The 22,936-nt window shown below is 43.6% G+C and overlaps 1 protein-coding gene across 1 annotated transcript in view; it reads left to right on the top strand.

Annotated features, from left to right (window-relative positions):
• TPRG1 (tumor protein p63 regulated 1) overlaps positions 1-22,936 on the top strand; it is a 113,312-nt gene that overhangs the window by 25,571 nt on the left and 64,805 nt on the right. The window contains exons 2-3 of the mRNA XM_040349583.1: positions 7,319-7,504; positions 14,354-14,445. Coding sequence (XP_040205517.1) covers positions 7,328-7,504; positions 14,354-14,445 — 269 coding nt within the window. The 5' untranslated portion in view covers positions 7,319-7,327. The remainder of the gene's footprint in view (positions 1-7,318; positions 7,505-14,353; positions 14,446-22,936) is intronic.

The following is a 22,936-nucleotide window of genomic DNA, read 5'->3' as shown; positions in this document are numbered from 1 at the left end:
TTTTCTAAAAGCATAAGGCTAGTGAAATAAAAAGAATGTGCCCCTTAAATGGCGGGCCGCAGTCTGAATGCGGACCGAGTTGCTGTCCTATATGGACTGCCTCGGTTTCCGCCATTTAGGACTCAGATTTTCCCCAAAGCTTCAGCCGCTGACATTCTCGGCAGAAAATACAATTCTGAATTGCAGGTGGAGGGCTAGAGCAGCCAGTGGTTAACCTTTTTAAGTTTTAAGAAAACGTTTGTAGCACCAGAAGTAGATCAACATCGATTATAATGTATGATAAATGAACAGCACATTAAATAAATAAAAAAAAAAGTGTTAAAAAATGAAAACAATGCTAAAGTGAAAAAAAAAAACCTCTCTATATCTAAAATATATATAAAGTGTCCAATCTTGTGGATGAAAAGCCAACAATAAAAAAACCAATGTAGTGAAAACAATAGATTAAAATCCGTCCCATGATGGGATCAGCAATATAAACTTATAGGTGAAAACACAATAGTCCAGTGCAAAGATTTGGTGATGACTTGAAAAATGAAGAAGAGGTGATCCAGTACAGTGCTCCAGAATCATGGGCTAGCACAAAGGTACAACCTAATAAAGACAAAAAACACCAAATATAATCCAACACCTTTATTAAATTGGTATAAAATTGGCCACGGTGTCATCCACCAGGATGGGGGGTTACAAATAAATAAAATTAAATAAATAAATAAGCCATCATGGCTAAACTATTATAACTTGAATTCTGTCCATCCAGCCGAAGCTGAACGACTACTCCCCACCGGCCCCAGCAGGCAGCAGAGCTGCCGGCTGCGGCCCCCCCACCACTGTGGCCGATTCTATTAGACTCTGGAGGCCCATGTTAAAGATATCCAAACCTATTGAAGATAAATGAACCTTATCTCTCCTAAATAAACCCGGCAAAAAACCCTCCAATTCAGAATGGCGAAGGGAAACCCCGCCAATGGAGGAAACAAAACTATGTAGCGTTCTGTTCAGGCGCCTGCGGATCTTATCCACATAAAAAAGGCTACCCTGAGGAGACCACAAAAGCCTGGGGATCATTTCAGAATAAGCTAACACTACTCCGGGATACATCAGGGATATGGCGTGCAAGTCTCTTTTCATCTGGCACAGTAAATCCCAAGTTCTGGACTTTCCCAGGTCGTTAGCCCTGGAGTGAATAACCAACACTTGAGGTGAAGGCCAAATACTGGATAAATAGGATAGGTGCTCTATCATATTGCTCCACCGCATACCCCTGACACCAGACCAAAAAATCATAAATAAATCTGTGCTCAGACCTAAAGAAGTAGAATATGTTCTGGATCCAGCATGCCTGGCGGCCCAGAAGATGTAGGAGTGGCCTACAATCCACACGACTGTTCTGCTGTGATCTGAAAAAGAAAAATTTAATGGGTCAAGAGACTAGGGCGGACATATAATTTATACCTGTCACTACCCCACCGACCTATACTCTTCACTCTATTAACAGAAAACCCTCTTGAAACCTCGCAGGGACAGCGAGAATCTCCGCGAAAAAACCCTAGCCATGGGGATGATCCTAGCCGCGAAAGCGAAAAGCCCCAGCAGGGACTGGGCTTCTTTCAGCAAAACTTTCTTCCTGGCCAGGAAATCTGTAATTAGCAAGGACATCCTCTGCACCTTATGCTCAGGCAACCTAAATTCCATCCTTTGAGCGTCAATGGTAATACCCAAGAATTCGATGGAGGTTGTGGGTAAAACTGTCTTCTCATGTGCAAGCGGAACACCGAACTCCCTACAGATATCCGAAAACGCCTGGAGGGACTCCATGCATACTGACGATCCCGCTGGGCCAATAAAAAGAAAATCATCCAAGTAGTGCAGGATGAAACCTTGGGGTATAACCTTTGACACCACCCAATGCAAAAATGACGAAAAGGCTTCAAAATAATAACGCGAGAGGGAAAAACCCATGGGCATGCACTTATCGAAATAAAACTGCCCCATGAAATGAAAACCAAGTGAGTTGAACCCTTGCAGGTGCACTGGGAGGAGGCGAAACGCCGACTTTATGTCGGCTTTGGCGAGAAGAGACTCCTGGCCTGCCTGTCTTAGTAGTGCCAGAGCTTCGTCAAAGGAAGAATAACATACCGGTGCGTCGACGTTAGCGACCTCGTCATTCAAAGAAGAATCCGGTGGGTACGAGAGGTGATGGATCATTCTAAAACTGCCGACTTCCTTCTTAGGCACAATGCCTAAGGGAGATACCCTGAAATTTAAAAACGGGGGAAAAGGAAAAGGGCCGGCAATTCTGCCATCCAACAGCTCTCTAGCAATTTTCTCTTGGACTACGTCAGCATGTTGGGTTGCAGATAACACATTTTTTACTCTTGTGCAACCCGGGCCTCTGAAAGCGGGTACCAAAAAACCATCCGCAAAACCCTCAGTTAGCAGAGCTGCCATCCTGCGGTCGGGATAACGCTCTAGCCATGGGCGCATTTTTCCCAAACTCACCGGCGTCGGGCCCTTTTCCCAGTGTGCTGGGTGGCTGAAACGTGCCTGCGGCAGCTTTGCGAAAGCATCTGCTCACCGCATGGGTACCACTGCAGTAAGAGCACTCATGCTTGAATCTGCAGTTTGATAGAAATTTACATTAACCCTCGTTAAAAGCGAAGCAAAACCCTTTCCGAAATGTGCCCTGCACGGTAGGCTGAGGCCGGGGGGTAAACTGTGGCTTCGGCAGCATCAAGTTAAGCCATAAGCCCACATCTTTGGACCCCCAGTGCAGAGAAGGATGGACCGCTAATTTCTGACGGAAGTTCTCGTCGTAAGTAAACCACGCCGAGCCGCCGAAATGGCGGAAAGCCTCTGGGATTATGTCCAGGTGCTGAAATAGCCCTGAACATTTACCAGGAAAACGCTCCCCCATGACCGCTGCATATATACAGAAAGCCTGTATCCAATTTTGAAAGGTCTTGGGGATCGCCCTTCTCCTATCCTCCTCCGCTCTATCTCCTGCTTGCTTTTCTGATTTAGCCAGAAAATCCTTGGAAGCTGGCAACAATGACAAAATGTCAATGTACTCACCCCTCCATATTTTCTCCTTCACAGTTTTTGATAAATGAAACCCCAGCGGGGATAAAGCGCATGGGAGGGGTTCTTTGAAAGAGGACTCACTGACCGTCACCGCAGAAGGTCTAATGGGTAACATAGGGTTAACCGACCCATGCTGAAATACACTTGGATGAGCAAGATATGTGTTTTTTACCTGCATTCCGGGGTCACCTGACTCCTGCCACACTGCACAGATATCATCCTGCATATTATTATAATTAACTTTATTAACAGACATATTTGACCTCTGCGCTTCATACCATAAATCTTGCATTCTCTGGGAAGCAGCAGCAGACTGGGAACATGGGACCTCAGCCTCGTTCCTTGACACATTACCTCTAGCACCGGACACCCGTGCCCCTTGTGTAATAACACCCATATCAGCACCATTACCATGTGCACTTTTAAATTGATGCAAAACTTCAGACAGTGAATCAACCAACAATGAAAACCTAGAAACATTAGGTAAAATATTATTATTCTCACCAGTCGCCATGAGCCCACTCGCGGCCCCTGCAGGAGGGGGAGTAGCGCTGCCCCCTTGCTGACAAGAGGCACCCTGTGTGACAGCTCCCTCCTGGCTTACATGCTGCGGAGGAGCACAAGTCTTTTGTTTTTTATTTTTCCTCCCAGGTTGTTTCCTGGTGCCTCCCCCGACCGCCTTCACCTCAGGGATTGGTGCTGGCGAAGCTGCGCCCTCTTCAGCTAGGCACCGCCTCAGCCAGTTCTCCCCTCCGCTGCTCTCCGCCTTCTCCAGCAGTTTGCAGAGGAGCTCCTCATGGCCGTGGGCGGAATCCATGCTGGAGGAGGAGGTGTGCTCGTTGACGCGCGTCGTGCGGAAAGGGGAGAGCGCCGCCTCACGCGGTCATATTTGTAGCTTCGCTCGCGCGGCTCCTGCGAGCCAACCAATCGGCTGCCCCTCTGCTTCGGCCAATCCGGGCTGGTCCCGCCCCGGTAACCGTGGCAACCTGCGAAGAGAGAAGGGGAGGGGAGACAAGCCTCTCCCCTTTGCGCCATCCCATGTCGGTCCAGCGCAACGCTGTGACCTTTCATTCACTGCACCCCTGTAAAATAGACGCTCACTGGAAAAGCTGGCTGCCATTACAGCAGCAAACACGCACTTAGTGTAGATCCGCCATCTGTTGTGGGGAAGGCTGTTCAACTCGTACCATCCAGATGTAGCTGTGGTAAATAAAACTCATCCGGGGCCAGATGAAGTCTCCATAGTGTAATATATATTGGAATTGTGTGTTAAAAGCCAAAATAAAAAGAATCATAAAAAGATGACAAGGGGTGCCATTCTAATCCCGGAAATTGGACACTAGGGCTGACGGCAGGCCACTGTCCGATACAGGGTCAGCAGTGGCACCCAATATCATATGTTTTTTTTTCTTTATTAACACACAATTCCATTGTATACTACACTATGGAGACTTCATCTGGCTCCTGGTGAGCTTTATTTACTATAGCTACATCTTGATGGTGCGAGTTGCTGAACAACCTTCCCCACAACAGATGGCGGATCTTCACTGAGTGCGTGTTTGCTGCTATAACGGCAGCCAGCTTTTCCGGTGAGTTTCCATTTCACAGGGGTGCAGTAAATGATTCTGAAGCACTGTAATGGATCACCTCTTCTTAATTTTTCAAGTCACCACCAAATTTTTGTGCACATCTTTACACTGAACTATTGTGTTTTCACCTATAAGTTTTATATTGCTAATCCTATCATGGTGCTGCATTTTTATTTATTGTTGATTTTCATCCACAAGATTGTATGGTATGTATGTATGTATGTGTATAGATGGAGAGATAGGAAAATGTTGGACTTTATGTATATTCTGTCCATTAATAACACATTATTCTCATCTCGTCGCTGTTCATTTACTTTTGGCGCTACATACTTTTTTCTTAAAGCAGAGTTCCGTTGAAAAAAAAAAATACAAATACTGCAGCTGCTGACTTTTAATATTAGGACACTTACCAGTCCAGGGTAGAGGTAGACCGATATATCGGCTGATATTTGTCCATTTTTACTAAATCGGCATCAGCCGATTATTATCAAAATTAGACCGATATTTTACACTGACTGCCGTTCCTCCATCCTTCTCCACACTCAGCGGCTCTGGCAGCATCAAGTGCGGCGCTGAATGTGAAACTGACAAGTAACAGAGAGAAGAAAGGAGCTGTCGGCGGGGGTGGGTGGGACCCGGCCGGGGTGGGCGGGACCCAGCAGCTATATTACACCAGCCAATGGGATGGTATCTGGGCGGGCCGCTACGTGTATGTGGCCTGCTCCCTTTGTAAAGCAGCCCAATCATTGGCTGATGTAATTTAGCTGCTGGGTTCCGCCCACGCCCGACATCGAGCTGACAGCTCCTCTCTCTCTCATCTTAGTTTCACACCGTCACACTCAGCTTAGTGTGAAACCTATCAGTGCCACCTGCCAGTGCCAACCACTGCCAGCCAGTGTCACCCACCACTGCCAGCCAGTGCCAACCAGTTCCAATTGCCACTGCCAATCCGTGCCACCTGCCAGTGCCATCTGTCCCAAACTAGTGCTATCTGTCAGTTCCAAACCAGTGCCACCTGCCAATACCAACCAGTTCCAAACCAGTGCCACCTGCCAGTGCAATCTGTATTGAGGACGTCAAGTGTGTGCTAGAGTGACAGGAGTAAGCAGATAGGAGTGGAGTGGGTGAGGTTGTGTTTTTTTTTATTATTTTTTTTATTTTTTATCGGCCCTCAAATATCGGCCACAAAAATAGGCATCATATATCGGACATCGGCCGCCCCAATTTCTAAATATCGGCATCGACCAGAGAAAGACCCATATCAGTCTACCTCTAGTCCAGGGCACCGCGATGTCCTCACCTGAAGCCTAATACAGGTATTTGCTCTCCCCCCAAAAGGTGCAAAATGTGACACCGGAAAAGTGGAAGTTCCATTTTTGGGTGGAACTCCTCTTTAAGTAATATACCAAACTTATAAATCTTATCTCTGTCAGCTGCCGCCCCACCACAGTGCAGAGATTCATCTTTTTTTTTACTTTTCAAGTTAACCAGCAGCAAAACCAATCAGTTTAAGAAGAAAATGTAACTCCGCCTGCCATTCAGCATTGTATAGCCTGCTGTTCTCTGCTGAGAATGGCAGCGGCCGAAGTTTCATGGAAAATCCCGACTTCCGTTCGCAGATCCGAGTCATCACACAAACATGCGATTCGGACCTCAGTCTGATTTTTAATTCAGTACCCCTCCAATTTTTTTTTTTATCAAAAAATATAATGACTAGGAACCACAATCTGTCATTTCCTCTAGGTCGGTCCCCTCCCCCTACAGTTAGAACACACACTAGGGAACACAATTAACCCTTGATAGCTCCCTAGTGTTAACTCCTTCGCAATGGTCCAAAAATGTGTCAAAAGTGTCCGATGTGTCCGCCATAATGTTGCAGTCATGATAAAAATCGCAGATTGCTGCCATTACTAGTAAAAAAATAAATAAATAATAAAAATGCTATAAATCTATCCCCTATTTTGTAGACGCTATAACTTTTTGCGCAAACCAATTAATATATGCTTGTGATTTTTTTTATTACCAAAAATATGTAGAAGAATACATATTGGCCTAAACTGAGAAAAAAATTGCTTTAAAAAAAAAATTGGGGGTATTTTTTATAATAAAAAGTACAACATATTGTGTTTAAAATTTTCTATATTTTTTTAAATTGTCGTTCTTTTTTTGTTTTATAGAGAGTAATAAATACAAATCGCAGAGATGATCAAATGTCACCAAAAGAAAGCCCTAATTGTAGAAAAAAAAGGAGATCAATTTTGTTTGGGTACGGCGTCGTAATTGTTAGTTAAACAAGCAGTGCCAAATCGCAAAAAATGGCCTGGTCATTTAGCAGCCAATTCTTCAGGGGCTGAAGTGGTTAAAGGGGATATGAAACAGATCTATAAACCTTGGATCTCCTTGACCCACATGCTTCCCCAATACACCCTGGTGACTTGTACATGTAAATGCTTGTTTATTTTGTAAGAAAACCCTTTTGATTGCTGTTGCCATGAGTTGTCCGTTTGTCTGTTTGTAACACTGTTGGACTTGTGGGTTTTTATTGTTTTTACTATTGTTTTCCCCTTGTATTGTCATTGCAAAATGTTATTAAAATCTAGTGTCTTGCATCATTTTCAAGAACATATATCTTGTATCTCCTCCAGGTTTTAACCATGGCCCAGGCTCCTACAGGTGATGAATTTCGGCCAGTGGAATTGGGAAAGCAAGAACCTTGTGTCACTCCGGACACAGGGAGAAAGCCGGGACAAGAGGAAAAAGCGCACTCACAAAATACAGACACTAATCAATCCGACAAACAGTTTCTTCTGAGAAAGTTCTTTGTTGCCAGGGTAAAATAAACTTTCAAATAATGCTCTATGTATGTATGCTTGGTGAAAGGGTGGGAGTAAATTGGCACTGTGATTATTTTGTCACTGTTCACATTCCAATATCCATTTTTCAATTTAACTATGATGGCGTAAAACATAGAATAGGCCACATAGACTGAAACTAAGCGTTGGAAGGCCATTGGCATCTTGATCGAGAAACCTGTAGTCAGCTTGAGAAGAATGGTGAAAGCTTTTTTGGCCATCGTTCTCTTTGGGTCCATTAGATTGCACTTAATTGTACTCGTCCATGACCTAGAACCGTGGTTAAAGCCCACTGTCACCTGACTTCACAGAGTTTCTCAAGGTCCTGGAAGGATTCTGTCCGTTACATTTGCACTCCTGGGACCCGGAATCAGCTGAAAGTGGTCTCAAGAATGAATGAATGAGTAACTTTTAGTTTGCATTTGTAGCGCTATTCATCGACTCAAGGCACTTTTTGTAGCCAGTGTTCGTCTGTGTCTTCAGAAGATATGGGTCTTGCGCTTCTTCCTGAAGGCCGCTTACTGTATCACTTGTCCTCGCCCCCCGGCGCACCGCATCATTGGATGTGATTGACAGCATCTCGAGCCTATGGCTGTGCTGCTTTCAATCCATCCAGTGTAGCCAATCAATGGCCAGGCTCGAAAACGAGGAGGATGACGGGGGCGAGCGCAGGACTTTCGAAGGGTCAGGTAAGTAAAATAGGGGGGTGGGGGGGGGATGTATTGTCGGATGTTTTTTGCACCTTAATGCATAGGATGCATTAAGGTAAAAAACATTTACCTTTACAACCCCTTTAACCCTTCTCTATTCTATCCAAACTTATTTTAAATGATGTATGTGTGTGTGATCAGCTTGACATAATGTGAACAATACAAACATTTTCTAAATGGGTAATATTAGCGAATTCTCATTTTTATATGGCAACAGCATATTTTGCTGCGCTGTACAAAATATTTTTTTTCCCTGAATTGGGGAAGCTGACCATCTAAAGTCCCCGGTAAATGCATGTAAGCGCTTAACACACATTCTAATTCTAGTAAGTTCTGGCATAGGTTCATTAACTTAGAGTTGTGTTTTTAGAGCGTTAACTACATGTGACCAGCATGGCTGTATTGATTTTCATTATGCACCTGTTGATTGCCTTGCCCTTCTTTATGACTGTAGAATGTAAACAGGTGATGCATACAGTACAGTAGATGCAAAATGAAATGGGTATCTGCATGGTATGTGCACTGCATGCATATGGAAGACATTGTTGAAGACCATATGGGAAAGGTTATTGTGGACAAATAGATGAACACTGGACAGCATAATATAAATCTGTACATCCTCCCTATAATTGGTTCCTGATTGTTTAGTCCTTGCTGGCATACATAAGAAATAAAAGTGTTTGGAAAAAGGTAATGGCTAGCTGCTCCCCTGAAGTTTTGCTAACCAGGACTCAGACTTGGGCCTTGGTGGCCAAACTACAATGTAATATTTGGTAACCAAATGAAATTTTAGTAATGGCTGTCCATATTATGACCATCTGTTCTTATACTGGTCTTTTGAATGCAGTTTAGCAATTGTTTCTGGTACGTTTGTTGGATGACTTTGTTTGCATAATGCTTGGCCTATGAACACATAAAACATGCTGCCTTCATTATGCAAATATTTAGTCAGCAATGACATTATTAACGTCTTCCTGACTATTTCATAAGAGGTCATATCCTGCTACACTAACTTTTCCCTTGTTAACTACCAACAATGCATGGAGCAATCTACAAGTGGTTCTAGAGGCTGACTTTTTTTGTTTGTTTACCACTTTCGGACCACCCACTGTATTTATACGTTGGTATATAGCTGCCATAACCCTGGTATATTTTCATACAGCAGGCGATCCTCTGTCAGATAAAAGTGGTCCCAGATTCGCCACAGGATCACTTTTATGGGCAGTGGGATAGGTGCCCCCCCAACTTCCCGGTCATTTTCCCTGCTTACAGGAGATGTCGGTAGCGGCTTAAACTATAGGACCGTCTGGATTGCTGGGCAGGAAGTCGAGTGTGTGCAAGATGGTCCACACTCGACTTTGTCCATGGAGGACCTGAGCAATGTCAAACGTCACACGTCACTTCCACCCTTAAAGGGCCCTTTTTTTTTTGTTTTTATGTAAAATTACTTTTTTTTGCTTTTAGGTGTAAATGAGAGGTCTAAGGTATTTTTCACAGCAGATCTCACATTAAAGAGTCAGATAACTCTTTGAGGGAGTACTATAATGTCCTCCCAGAATCCCGGGAATCTCACGGATCGGGTTAAAGGGCCAATGACAGCAGCCTTTTACCACGTGATCACGACATCCAATGATGACGCGATCACTTGTAAACAAACTGTAGAATGTCCGTTTCGGCTCCTCCCCTGTTCTCATGCTGATCAGTACAGTGTGTGAGGGCAGGGTGAGAGCTGGATGCAGCAGCGCTGTGGGCTGAATCTGAAGTTCCCACAGCGTTGATCTGTGCCCAGCCATGGCTCATCTATCTAGGCTCCATCCATGGCTCCCTCTATGCTCCATCCATGGCTCCCTCTATGCTCCATCCATGGCTCCCTCTATGCTCCATCCATGGCTCCCTCTATGCTCCATCCATGGCTCCCTCTATGCTCCACCCATGGCTCCCTCTATGCTCCACCCATGGCTCCCTCTATGCTCCACCCATGGCTCCCTCTATGCTCCACCCATGGCTCCCTCTATGCTCCACCCATGGCTCCCTCTATGCTCCACCCATGGCTCCCTCTATGCTCCACCCATGGCTCCCTCTATGCTCCACCCATGGCTCCCTCTATGCTCCACCCATGGCTCCCTCTATGCTCCACCCATGGCTCCCTCTATGCTCCACCCATGGCTCCCTCTATGCTCCACCCATGGCTCCCTCTATGCTCTATCAAAAAAAACGCGGTGACGTACAACACTACAACGAGCTGAGAAAAATTAAGTTCAATGCTTCCGAGCTTGCGTCGACTTGATTCTGAGCATGCACGTTTTTTTGTGCGTTGAAATTGCATACAGGCGAACGGTTTTCCCGCTAGGATTTTTTCCTGACGGGAAGAAAGAGATCTGCTCCTTTTTTTTTTTTTTTTTTTTTTTTTTTTTTTTACGGCAGTTTTTCCTGTGGGAGAAAGTCAGATGGAGAATGCACACGGTCGGGATTCTGGACGAAAAGCTCTCATCTGAGTTTTTCCGACTGGAAAACCGGTTGTGTGTATGGGGCAAGAGAGTACTGCCTGCTAGACTGTGGGGTCGTTCACACCAGCAGCATTGGGCTGCACTGCTTATCGCACTGACAATGCAAAAACAATGCAATCCGCCTTGCATTCATTGAATTTGCTTTACACTTTCGGTGTGAGCTAAAATAAAATTGGGCATGTTGCATTTTCCTACAGAACAGCACGTTCCAATAAACCAGCAATCTCTAAACTACGGCCCTTCAGCTGTTGCATAACCATACTTCCCATGAGGAATTGTAAAACTTTGTCATTCACATATATGACTAGGCATGATGGGAATTGTAGTTCCTGAACAACTGGTGGGCCATAGTTTGGAGACCCCTGCACTAAACTATAACCATGTACTTATATAAGTAAGGGTGCAAGGGTGCATGCCAGCTTATGGTGTAATGCAGGTGCTAACAACAGGGCTATGGTGTGAACAAGCGCCTGGCACCATAGAAAGATATTACAAATTACGTTTAGCAGAGATTGGGAGTGATCCTGAAGCAATACCTGGTGTGTGTGTGCGCTAGCACTGGATCCCTCGAGATGAAAATTGGTTCCTCTAGATCAGTGATGGCAAATCTTGGCACTCCAGATGTTTTGGAACTACATTTCCCATGATGCTCATACACGCTGAAGTGTAGTTGAGCATTATGGGAAATATAGTTCCAAAACATCTGGGGTGCCATGGTCCGCCATCACTGCTCTAGATTTACTGTAAAGTGATTTTTACTTCGAAAGAAGCATATCTGTGATTTAAAATTATAGGTGGACCCAGTTGTGGTCCTAGGCTGCTACTTCTCTGAGACAAAGGGAGAACTTGCCAGATTGTAAATTCTTGGATGAGTACGGATGAGCGTCTGGCACAGAAGTTCATCTACCCAAAGGAATTTTTCAAACTTTTAATGGTTAAGAGCAATTTGATGATCTAAAACCATTAAATGTTTCCAAAAGGCCTTCAAGGCAGATGAACTTTGTACTAGGCGCTCCTCTGTACACATCCAAAAATGTACTGTGAGAAGATTACTTGGCAGTGAGCCACATGGCTGAGCCCTGTGTTGTCTGTTGCCCTTCCTCAATAGGAATACAGCTTTTTTTTTTTGTATGCAAACTAATTATATACTGTAACCTCAGTATACATTTTTGCTGAGAATATGCACCCTTGCAGCCAGATTTGGGGTAAAAATTTGCTGACTGTTGGGGGGAAAAAATAATTTTATCATTATTATTAAAATATATACAGTGCCTTGCGAAAGTTTTCGAACTTTGCGACCTTTTACCACATTTCAGGCTTCAAACATAAATACCGTATTTATCGCGGTATAACGCGCTCCCGCGTATACCGCGCACCCCCAAAGTGACCCCCAATCCTGTGGAAAAAAAAATCCTGTGTCTTGCGCGGCGGCCTCGTCGGGTCCGGCGTCCTTCTGCGGCTTCGGGTGTCCTCTTCGGCGGATCCGGCGTCCTTCTGCGGCTTCAGGTGTGTTTCTGCGGCGGGTCCGGTGTCCTCTTCGGCGGGTCCGGTGTCCTCTTCGGCGGGTCCCGCGTCATCGCGTCCTCCCCGCTCGTTTCCCGCGCCAAGTTTTGAATACTGCGCCAGCATATACCGAGCGCAGTACACTCGGGCAGGCTCGGCAACTGTCGCGCTCACGTCCTGTACGTCCAGGACGTGACCGCGGAAGAAGCCGAGACTGGCCGACTATACCCGAGTGTACTGCGCTCGGTATATGTCGGCGCAGTATTCAAAACGGCGCGGGAAAGCGGGTATCGGCGTATATCGCGCACCCACGATTTTGCCCTGATTTTCAGGGCAAAAAAGTGCGCGATATACGCCGATAAATACGGTATATAAAACTGTAATTTTTTTTGAAGAATCAACAAGTGGGACACAATTATGAAGTGGAACGAAATTTATTGGATATTTCAAACTTTTTTAACAAATAAAAAATTGGGCGTGCAAAATTATTCAGCCCCTTTACTTTCAGTGCAGCAAACTCTCTCCAGAAGTTCAGTGAGGATCTCTGAATGATCCAATGTTGACCTAAATGACTAATGATGATAAATAGAATCCACCTGTGTGCAATCAAGTCTCCGTATAAATGCACCTGCACTGTGATAGTCTCAGAGGTCTGTTTAAAGCGCAGAGAGCATCATGAAGAACAAGGAACACACCAGGCAGGTCCGAGATACTGTTGTGGAGAAGTTTAAAGCCGGATTTGGATACAAAAAGATTTCCCAAGCTTTAAACATCCCAAGGAGCACTGTGCAAGCGATAATATTGAAATGGAAGGAGTATCAGACCACTGCAAATCTACGAAGACCTGACCGTCCCTCTAAACTTTCAGCTCATACAAGGAGAAGACTGATCAGAGATGCAGCCAAGAGGCCCATGATCACTCTGGATGAACTGCAGAGATCTACAGCTGAGGTGGGAGACTCTGTCCATAGGACAACAATCAGTCGTATACTGCACAAATCTGGCCTTTATGGAAGAGTAGCAAGAAGAAAGCCATTTATTAAAGATATCCATAAAAAGTGTTGTTTAAAGTTTGCCACAAGCCACCTGGGAGACACACCAAACATGTGGAAGAAGGTGCTCTGGTCAGATTAAAACCAAAATCAAACTTTTTGGCAACAATGCAAAACATTATGTTTGGCGTAAAAGCAACACAGCTCATCACCCTGAACACACCATCCCCACTGTCAAACATGGTGGTGACAGCATCATGGTTTGGGCCTGCTTTTCTTCAGCAGGGACAGGGAAGATGGTTAAAATTGATGGGAAGATGGATGGAGCCAAATACATGACCATTCTGGAAGAAAACCTGATGGAGTCTGCAAAAGACTTGAGACTGGGACGGAGATTTGTCTTCCAACAAGACAATGATCCAAAACATAAAGCAAAATCTACAATGGAATGGTTCACAAACATATCTAGGTGTTAGAATGGCCAAATCAAAGTCCAGACCTGAATCCAATCAAGAATCTGTGGAGAGAACTGAAAACTGCTGTTCATAAACGCTCTCCATTAAACCTCACTGAGCTCGAGCTGTTTTGCAAGGAGGAATGGGCAAAAATGTCAGTCTCTCGATGTGCAAAACTGATAGAGACATACCCCAAGCGACTTACAGCTGTAATCGCAGCAAAAGGTGGCGCTACAAAGTATTAACTTAAGGGGGCTGAATAATTTTGCACGCCCAATTTTTCAGTTTTTTATTTGTTAAAAGAGTTTGAAATATCCAATAAATTTCGTTCCACTTCATGATTGTGTCCCAGTTTATTCTTCAAAAAAAATTACAGTTTTATATCTTTATGTTTTGAAGCCTGAAATGTGGCAAAAGGTCGCAAAGTTCAAGGGGGCCGAATACTTTCGAAAGGCACTGTGTGTATGTATGTGTGTGTGTGTGTGTGTATAAATATGTGTGTGTATATATATATGTATATATGTATGTGTGTGTGTGTGTGTGTGTGTGTGTATATATATATATATATATATATATATATATATATATATATATATATATATATATATACATTTTTTACTAAATACCATTTCCATTTTTTATCTTTTTATTCATCTCTCAGCCAGGTGCGTTTGACCAGGCACTTGAAGATTTAACCAATCAGATCTTATCAAAAGAGAAGGAGACGGTTAGCAGTGCTTGGCTTCTAACAGAGTGAGTATAACATTTAACAATATTTGACTATTTTTATTATTTATATTTCAACAGTAAAATAAAATGCTATTGTAGCAATGTTCATAGTGAGCCCAGGGATTTTTCCACTAGGTTACATCCACACAAAGCGCTCGTTTTTTGTTTGTTACTAAGAATTTATTTGCAGTAAATGGTCTGTCACAGTGAGTGTTCTGTGCCAGCTCTGCATTGGCACTCGAATCGTGTTTTCTATTTGTTTCTAGTTAAACATATCCCCAGTAGGTTGCTGCTGAAGAAACAAAATGACAAAAACATTGAACCACCCTGGATGACACCTTATTTTAGAATAGGCATACGTTTTGTAATTAAAGCACTGAGCAGGTGGCAGGGAACAGCTTGTTGACGGATGCAGTGTACAAGATAGATCTACTGTCTAGGGAAGCAGTTTACTTCCCTTTAAAGAAACATGCACTGCAGAATTTTCAGTAGATGTAATGGATAAATGTTAATTGCATAGGGTTCTGCTGAGTACATTTTTATGAATTTGTTTTAGGACAATGGGTTATAAGTTGTCACTGGAACCTGTTGTAAAAAAAGGAATTCGTTATTTTTTTTTAAAACATGTGCAGCAAGGGCATTGGCAAAAATAGACCATTCCAACAAAGTGTTCAGGACTGCTTTCCTTTGTACCCAGCCGCTCACTTAGTAAGTACTTTTATTTAAAAAAAAGCATGCAAACGCATTACACAGCTCTTAATCCTGTCAGTCCCCTTCATGAAGACTCTCTTTCCCTTTGACCACACTAGGCATGGAAGCAAATCTATACTAGTGTGGTCAGTTTGCATTTCTTTCCTACGTGGAAGCTAAAGGATACTGTGACGATTCACAACCTGTAAAGCTGTCTGTCTGAATCCACACGAACAAGGTTGATGGTGGAATCCCCCCTCTGCCACAACATTGTATTCGAACATCGGCACAACACTAATCAGTGGTTGCAGTTTGGCTGCAGCCGCTAATCGCGAAAAGCTTTCCAAAATGCCCTTTTGACAGAAGTTGATCAAGCAATTGACTTCTGTAGAGCGGGGGCGACCTTACACTAATCAAGAATTTTGATCAGTGTATGGCTAGCTTTAGTCAGACTTCTGCTGATAGGCTCCCCCATCTGCACAGTTTGAGGAACAATAGCTTGGATACGTGATGTTGGTGGAGGCTGCCATTTGTCACAAGGAGTCTCCACCCCACTCCTTGGAGAGCCTGGGTATACAGTCCTGAATTGCAGCCATATGACCCAAAAAAAACAACAAAAAAAAAACAACTGGTATTTTACAATGTGTGGTGTGTGTGTGTGTGTGTGTGTGTGTGTGTGTTTTTTTTTTTTGTTAACTTCCACAAATATTTTATTAGAAAAGAGCTGTAGATACAAAGGCCCATGAATACACAAATGTGCAGTGAATTCAATCAGTAACCTATGTTTATAGAAACAACAAAGACCGTGGCAAGAGCAAGCGTCTTATATCTGTGGTCAACATTTCGAAGCAACAACATCAAGTAATATTCATAGAAAGTGTGTATTGAACTGTAGTCTTGGAATAAAGGAGAGGGGGCAGAAAAAGCCCCAAAAACTGCAGTAACTGTAGAGGGAAGAACAAACAAAAGCATCAGTGGTGGGTGTGCAGGTCTAGGAGGCTGACAGACCAGCTGGAAGCCTTTGTTGGGATAGTAAGAAATGAGGAAAGAAGGGAGGGGGATATGTTTAATTTATCTTTATTTTTTTATTAAAATGCCAATGTGTTCAGACACACCTGACTTGCTAACAAAGGCCATGATTGCCATATTGGCAATGACTTGTCATTCTGTTCCTGGTCATTGAAAGGCTAGAATTGACCTAATCGGGAAGTAAAAAGCAAACCGTGGTAATAGATAAAATACTTTACTTAAGAGCACTAAGAAAGCGGTCCTTTTTTAAGCAAGATGTTTTAAAATTAGGAACTCTAGACATTACTAGATTTAACAGTTGTAACCGTATCCCCTTTTTGGTGCAAAAAGATTTTGCTTACCCTTCAAAAGCAGGCCATACATGCAGATTTACAACAATTGCGTCCGGTCAAATGAACATCAAGCAAATACAAAAAGCTTTCAAAGCTCAAACAACCAGCCAGCAACCAACCAAATTGACCTGTCTATCAATATGCGTTATGTATTAAAATGCATGTGCTCCCATTGTGGAGACTCTCAGAAGTTAGAGTTGGGGACTACAGAAAACAGGGAGCCTTGACGGGGCCTGTAGCGCATGCATGTATTTGCAATTGTGTGCAGACTAAACCCTTGTGAGACCGTAGGCCACACACCCACCCACCTTTAACACCACCCATTAACTTACTAAATAACCACAAGTACATTCTTATTTTGGCAAATATTTGGCCGCGGTACCTTTTTTATTGGTTTTAATCATATTAAACAACTTACTTTATTCAATGAAATTATCACTTATCAATTTACTGCCTAGTTATCAGAACTGGGGCAGCCAGTAAACAACCTTATTTAATTAACCAAACAGTCCCCCCCGTAATCCGGGGTGACCCAACCACATAAAAGGTACATGCGACTAGGGGAGGAAGGGAGTACTTAAGCTGCTGATCCGGTCCAGGGGGGGGGAGGGGGAGGAAAGAAAATAAGCCCCACTGCAGCTGCCCTTTATAGGCTGTTCCAGGCTTCCAGCACCTTCCTTACGATCCCATTGGACCTCCGGAACCTGCAAAGAACTTAAGGAGACAGTCACCCTTAACCCAAACCTAGCTATCCAAAATTGTTTACAGATGTGCTGGCCACAGTCTCACGCAGGTGGGACCCAATTAGTTCCCCCCTTTGTCATTCTTAACGCATATTGTTAGACAGGTCAATTCGGTTGGTTGCTGGCTGGTAAGTTTGAGCTTGGAAATCTCTTTGTATTTGTTTGACATACGTCGCCCTTCCTCTGTTCGTTGCTGCAAAGACCAGTTATGGGGGGGGGGGGGGCAATGGCCACTTGTTTGTATGCAGTCAGCTAAATGTCTCTTCCACATATCAGCAGAGAGCACTTTTTAAAATGTTGAACTCATTACCAGATGGGCCATTCATACTTGATATTTCACACTTTCCCAATTCAGACCTTAACAACTGTGAAAGGTAACAAAGCCGAACTCCAAGAGAAATGCAAAAGCTCAGGGTATCAGTTTGTAGTATTAATACTTAATCATCTGAATAGGCAGTCCGAAATTCAGTTTAGTTGGCTACTTGACTGCTTCCAGCCTGAGTAGACTTGGAAGGAGCAGTAGGACACTGATGAGGTCATCCTTTGACCCTTTACCACTGCAAGCAAAATCCTGGTGTTTAAAAATAACAGATTTTATGTTCGTAAATTTGCAGGATTTCAAATGCTTTGTTTTTCTTTAACTCAGTGTTCGTATGCTGGGAAATTGAAGTAGCTGGAAGGCTCTCCTTCAATTTTAGTACATCATTGGTTGATCTCATGACCTTTTTTTCTTTATGATAGCTTGTGTATCTACACTATCATGAGTCACTGATGTATCTGAACCATGGCTGGTTGGTGCATGAAAGTAGACAAGGGAAAATAGGGGTCAGATGTAAGCTCGGAGAAAAGACTACTATGATTGCTCCCTATCCTACACGTTTGCTTTTCTGGGGTATTTAGACATATTAATAGAAAGGAAAGTGCTTTTTATTGATGCAGACAAAACAGTGTACGGTCTTTCAGTTTTCAGTGTCCTAATAAGTGCAGCGAAGTCACTCCTGGCAGAAAATTTAAAATGTATACCCCCCCCCCCCCCAAAGAAATGATGTGTGTGTGTGTGTGTGTGTGTGTGTGTGTGGTTTGTTCTATATATTTGTGTGTGATCCTACAGCCCCCACCTGCTATATGCGACACTCATATAGTGCAGGTTAGACAATCAAAGCAAATGACACTTATGGATAAAGACATAGGGGGAGATTTACTAAGACAGGAGCACACAGAATAAAGTGCATACCTGTGCATAGTAACCAATCGGCTTCTAGATTTCAGGCTCCGTTCTCACTAGTGTGACTCCAGAGTCGCACAAGTGTGAGTGCAACTTTGGAGTGTGAATTTGATAGAACTTTTGTGTCACTTTACACTCTCTGGCACTCAAGTTGCAAGGAAGTTGCCTTAAACTAGTGCTGGAACCTTTTCAAAGCCACTACGACTTTAAGTTGCATAGTTTGGAACGGGTGCCATTGAAATCATTGGTCTGCGACTTGTCATGCAACTTTGTATGTCCAAAGTTGCATGACAAGTCACACGAACGTGAATGGAGACTTATTGGCAAAAGCTTAATTAAACAAGCTGAAGTTAGAAGCTGATTGTGGTTAGTATGCACAGCTGCACTAGATTCTGTGTGCTCCAGTTTCAGTAAATCTTCCCCTTAAACGTGAACTTTCAGTACAGAGGACATCTCCTGTCCCATAGACCAATATGAAGGTATAACACGTCATATGTGTCGTTGTGCCTGAATTGTGCCGTTTTGAAAGCTAACAGCTTTCCTCCTTGCAAATCTAAGTATATTCAGAAATGTAAAAACTGCACACTGCATATATTACTGTTCTTATTAGATGGTTCATTTGTGGTCAGCAGTGTAATAACATCCTTTCACAGAATAAAATTGTGTGTTCTAGCAAAAGCCCCATGGTATGTTCAGATCTCTGTGCACTCAATACTCAAACGTTGTGTGGGTTTCTACATTTTCATGCCTAGTTGAAAACCTGCTTGCATCATATTTTTTTTTTCTCTTATTTTCACTTTCTCTGGGGCTGTCAGAATCTTTCTAAATGAAGACAGCTATTCACAGAAACTTGTGAGGTTTTACAGTTTTGTTCATAATCCAGATGGGAGATATTTTTTAACAAGGTTTCGAAGTGAATAATCACCATAACGTCAAATTAAAATGTTGGCGTGGAATTTACTTCTGTGTTGCCATTGATTGGCTATATGCTGCCACCTTGAGTACAAGCACTAGAATGCACCTGCAAAATGTGTATCAATAAATGTAGAAAGTGGCGTTCATGCACACAGCAATCAGCCATATGCTTTGTTTTCTATCTTTTTTTTAACCACTGCTAGATAATGATATTTGGACCCCGAGTCTGCAATACAAAAACGTTCCTTTCAAGTAGCGTTGTAAAAAGACGTGATGTCATGTGTTGTAATGTATTTGATTGTATATTCAGACGACAACTGTACTGACTAAACAAAATTTGTAAGATCTGGCATCGTACAAGGAAAATTTTCGTGCTTGTCCGATCTAATAATATCGGATGAACTGTTGTGATCGGCTTTAGAAAGTAGTGTACACACGATCCGAAAATCATACAATTCTTCCTCGGACGATCGTTTTCGTCCGATATTCGGATCGTGTGTATGGGCCATAAAGATGGGTTTTGGATGGGTCTTTCAGCATTACAATGACCCAAAATATACCGCCAAGGCAACAGAGGAGTGGCTCGTGAAGAATCACATTAAGGTCATGGATTGTTAATTCTAAAGAAAATGTATGGAGAGAACTGAAACTTCAAGTTGCCAAGGGACAGCCAAGAAACCTTAAGGATTTAGAGAAGATCTTTAAACCAAAATCCCTCCTGAGATGTGTGCAGACCTGGTCACCAAATACAGTGGAACCTCAGATTACAAGCATAATTCGTTCAGGAGTATGCTCGTAATCCAAAGTACTCGCATATCAAAGCGAGTTTCCCCATTGAAGTCAATGGAAACGAAAATAATTTGTTCCACATTGACTTCAATGGGATGCAATTCCGCATGCGGCCAGAAGGGGGAGGGGGGGCGCCGGAGAGCCTCGGAAACGGGCAAAAGGGCCCGAGGACACTTCAGAAAATGTCATTAAACCTCGGAGACTTCCTACCCGAGATTTGCCGAGGTCAGCCATGCTGTCCTCCGGCCTTTCCGTACATTTCTGAACGACGCCGATCAGAGACGTTTGGCTCCCGCGCCCCCCCACCTCAGGCCAAACGTGGTACTGCACACCTTGTATCATGTACGTTTTTTTTTTTTTTTTTTTCTGGATTTTTGGTCCCTATCATTTAAAGTACACGTATGATAAAAATGATAGACCCTTTGCTTCTTTGTAAGTGGGCCTGGAGTTTGCATTTTCTCCCTGTGCCTGTGTGAGTTTCCTCTGGGTACTCCAGTTTCCCCCCACACTTCAAAGACATGCTGTTGGGTTAATTGGCTCCTGTCTAAATTGGCCCTAGTATGTATATGTATGACTGTGAGTTAGGGACCCCAATGACTGTAAGCTCCTTGAGGGCAGGGACTGATGTGAATGTAAAGTGCAGTGTAAATTGACAGCACTATGTAAGTACATGTAATAAATATAAACAAATTCCAATAAATAATCCCAGTGGCTTTAAAACAAATAGTTGCAAGCATCTCAAGTTTTATCACATTATTACCATTTATACAGGCAGAACATTCTGTATAACCACAATCTCCTACTGCAAAGACTGAGTCAATGTTGTGTAGTCAGGTTAGAAGTTATGAGGATAGTAGCACTGCACAATCGTCTCCTCCAAAAGAAGATTCTGTTACAAGAAAGATACCATGCCAAAGGATGTTCTCCAATTAATATCCAAAAAAGGTGTTCCCTGAACTATTTAGATCAGTCAGCCACATTATAACGCGCATGACGTTTGGCCAAAATAACCACTACAGTACTGATATTTTACTAGTAATCCTAGCTTCTCAAAGGGGCTGTAATAAATAATATGGTTTGCATAGTAGAATTTGGTCAACTTGCTTCCCCCAGGAGGTGACTTGTACCTTCAAAACATTTAGCTTGTCAAGTATTGCCAATGAGACCTCCCTCCCTCAAGTTCTATAAAAACACTTTGCACATCTGTTACAAGTTTGCTTGTTGTTGATCCCTCCTTAACCACTCCTCCCGGCATCCCTTTAGATTGGCTTTGATACTCGGGAGATGGTGAGATTGCCATATCATGTGAACATTGTGATTGGCTCTTACAGCCTACAGATAAATGGAAGCCCATACCGATGGCTGGCAATCAGGAGCTTTGACCAATGAAAACTGTCAGCGTGTTGTGAGTGCATTCTCGGCACACACGTCACGCCGCAGTGGACTTACCGTATATATCAGTGTGTACCGCGCACTTTTTTCCCCTATAAAATCAGGGGGAAATTGTGGGTGCGCGATATATGCCGATCCCCGCTTCTCGCGCTGTGTTTGAACACCGCCGCCGACATATACCGAGCGCAGTACACTCGGCCAGGCTCCGCTCCCCTCGCGGTCACGCCCTGTGCCGCCTCCTAGCCTTTATGCGAGAGGAGCCGAGCGTGCCCAAGTGTACTGCGCTCGGTATATGTCGGCGGCGGCGTTCAAACACAGCGCGGGAAGCAGGGATCGACTCAGAAACAGCGCGGGAGAAGCGGGGAGGACACCACCAGGGCCGCAGACGGACGCCGGACCGGACAAGGCCGCCGATGGACGCCGGGCAAGACACCGACGAGGGGCATTCAAACTGTAAGTATTTTTTTTTTCCTGAAATTTCCCTTCCAGGTTGGGGGTGCGCGCTATACGCCGGGGCGCGCTATATGCCGATAAATATGGTATATGTGCGGTGGCTAGTCATGAAATCCCAGTTTGTTTGTTTTTTGTCACTGCATATATGGATTACTCGGTCGACCACTTTTTGCTATAGGACAGGTGGGACTTTCGTCAATCCGGGTGGATGTCATATGACCTTGTGCGTGGCCCTGGGGCCCGTGCTGCAGCGCGATCTGTCACCGGCTGTGTCTGTTGGACACAGCTGATGACTGATCAGTGTACCGACCCGCTGCAGATACCATGTGATTTCTGTGACCAATCATAGCAGATTAAATGACAATTGTAAACAATGGATGACTTCCTTTCATGCCATCCATTGTGTACAGTTTTGTTGCTAGCTATGATTGGTCACAGTGATCACACGGTACAGACAGGGCCAATCGCAGTCTATCTGTACCATGTAATTAGCTGTGAGCAATCACAATAAAATACACTGAATGAATCAGTTTCATTTAGTAAAAATGGTTGCTTATACCAGTGTAATTCACTGGTATAAACAATCATAATGTGTAAAAAAAAAAATCCTGATTACGTCTCTAGTGTAGTACAGTGTTACCATGGTAACACTGTATTGCTCTGTTCAGTGTGTTAAAACAAATCGTAATTTTTTTTTTAAATTATTACTAATAATGTTTGTTTTACATATTGTCACCATTTTCAGCTTTCAACACTGTCACACTTTGAATGATAATTGCGCGGTCATGCAACGCTGTACCCAAATTACATTTTTATAATTTTCTTCTCAAATAGAGCTTTCTTTTGGTGGGAGCTGATCAGCGGCTCTCCTGACAGGGGCGGTTTTGCGCTGATTGTTTATCAGTGCAGCCCCCCACGGATGCCCACACTGGACCACCAGGGAAGCC

Source organism: Rana temporaria, chromosome 4 (assembly GCF_905171775.1).
Source record: "Rana temporaria chromosome 4, aRanTem1.1, whole genome shotgun sequence".
Lineage (NCBI taxonomy): Eukaryota > Metazoa > Chordata > Amphibia > Anura > Ranidae > Rana > Rana temporaria.
The sequence above is the reverse complement of the archived record's forward strand: the minus strand, read 5'-3'. Positions and strand labels throughout refer to the sequence as shown.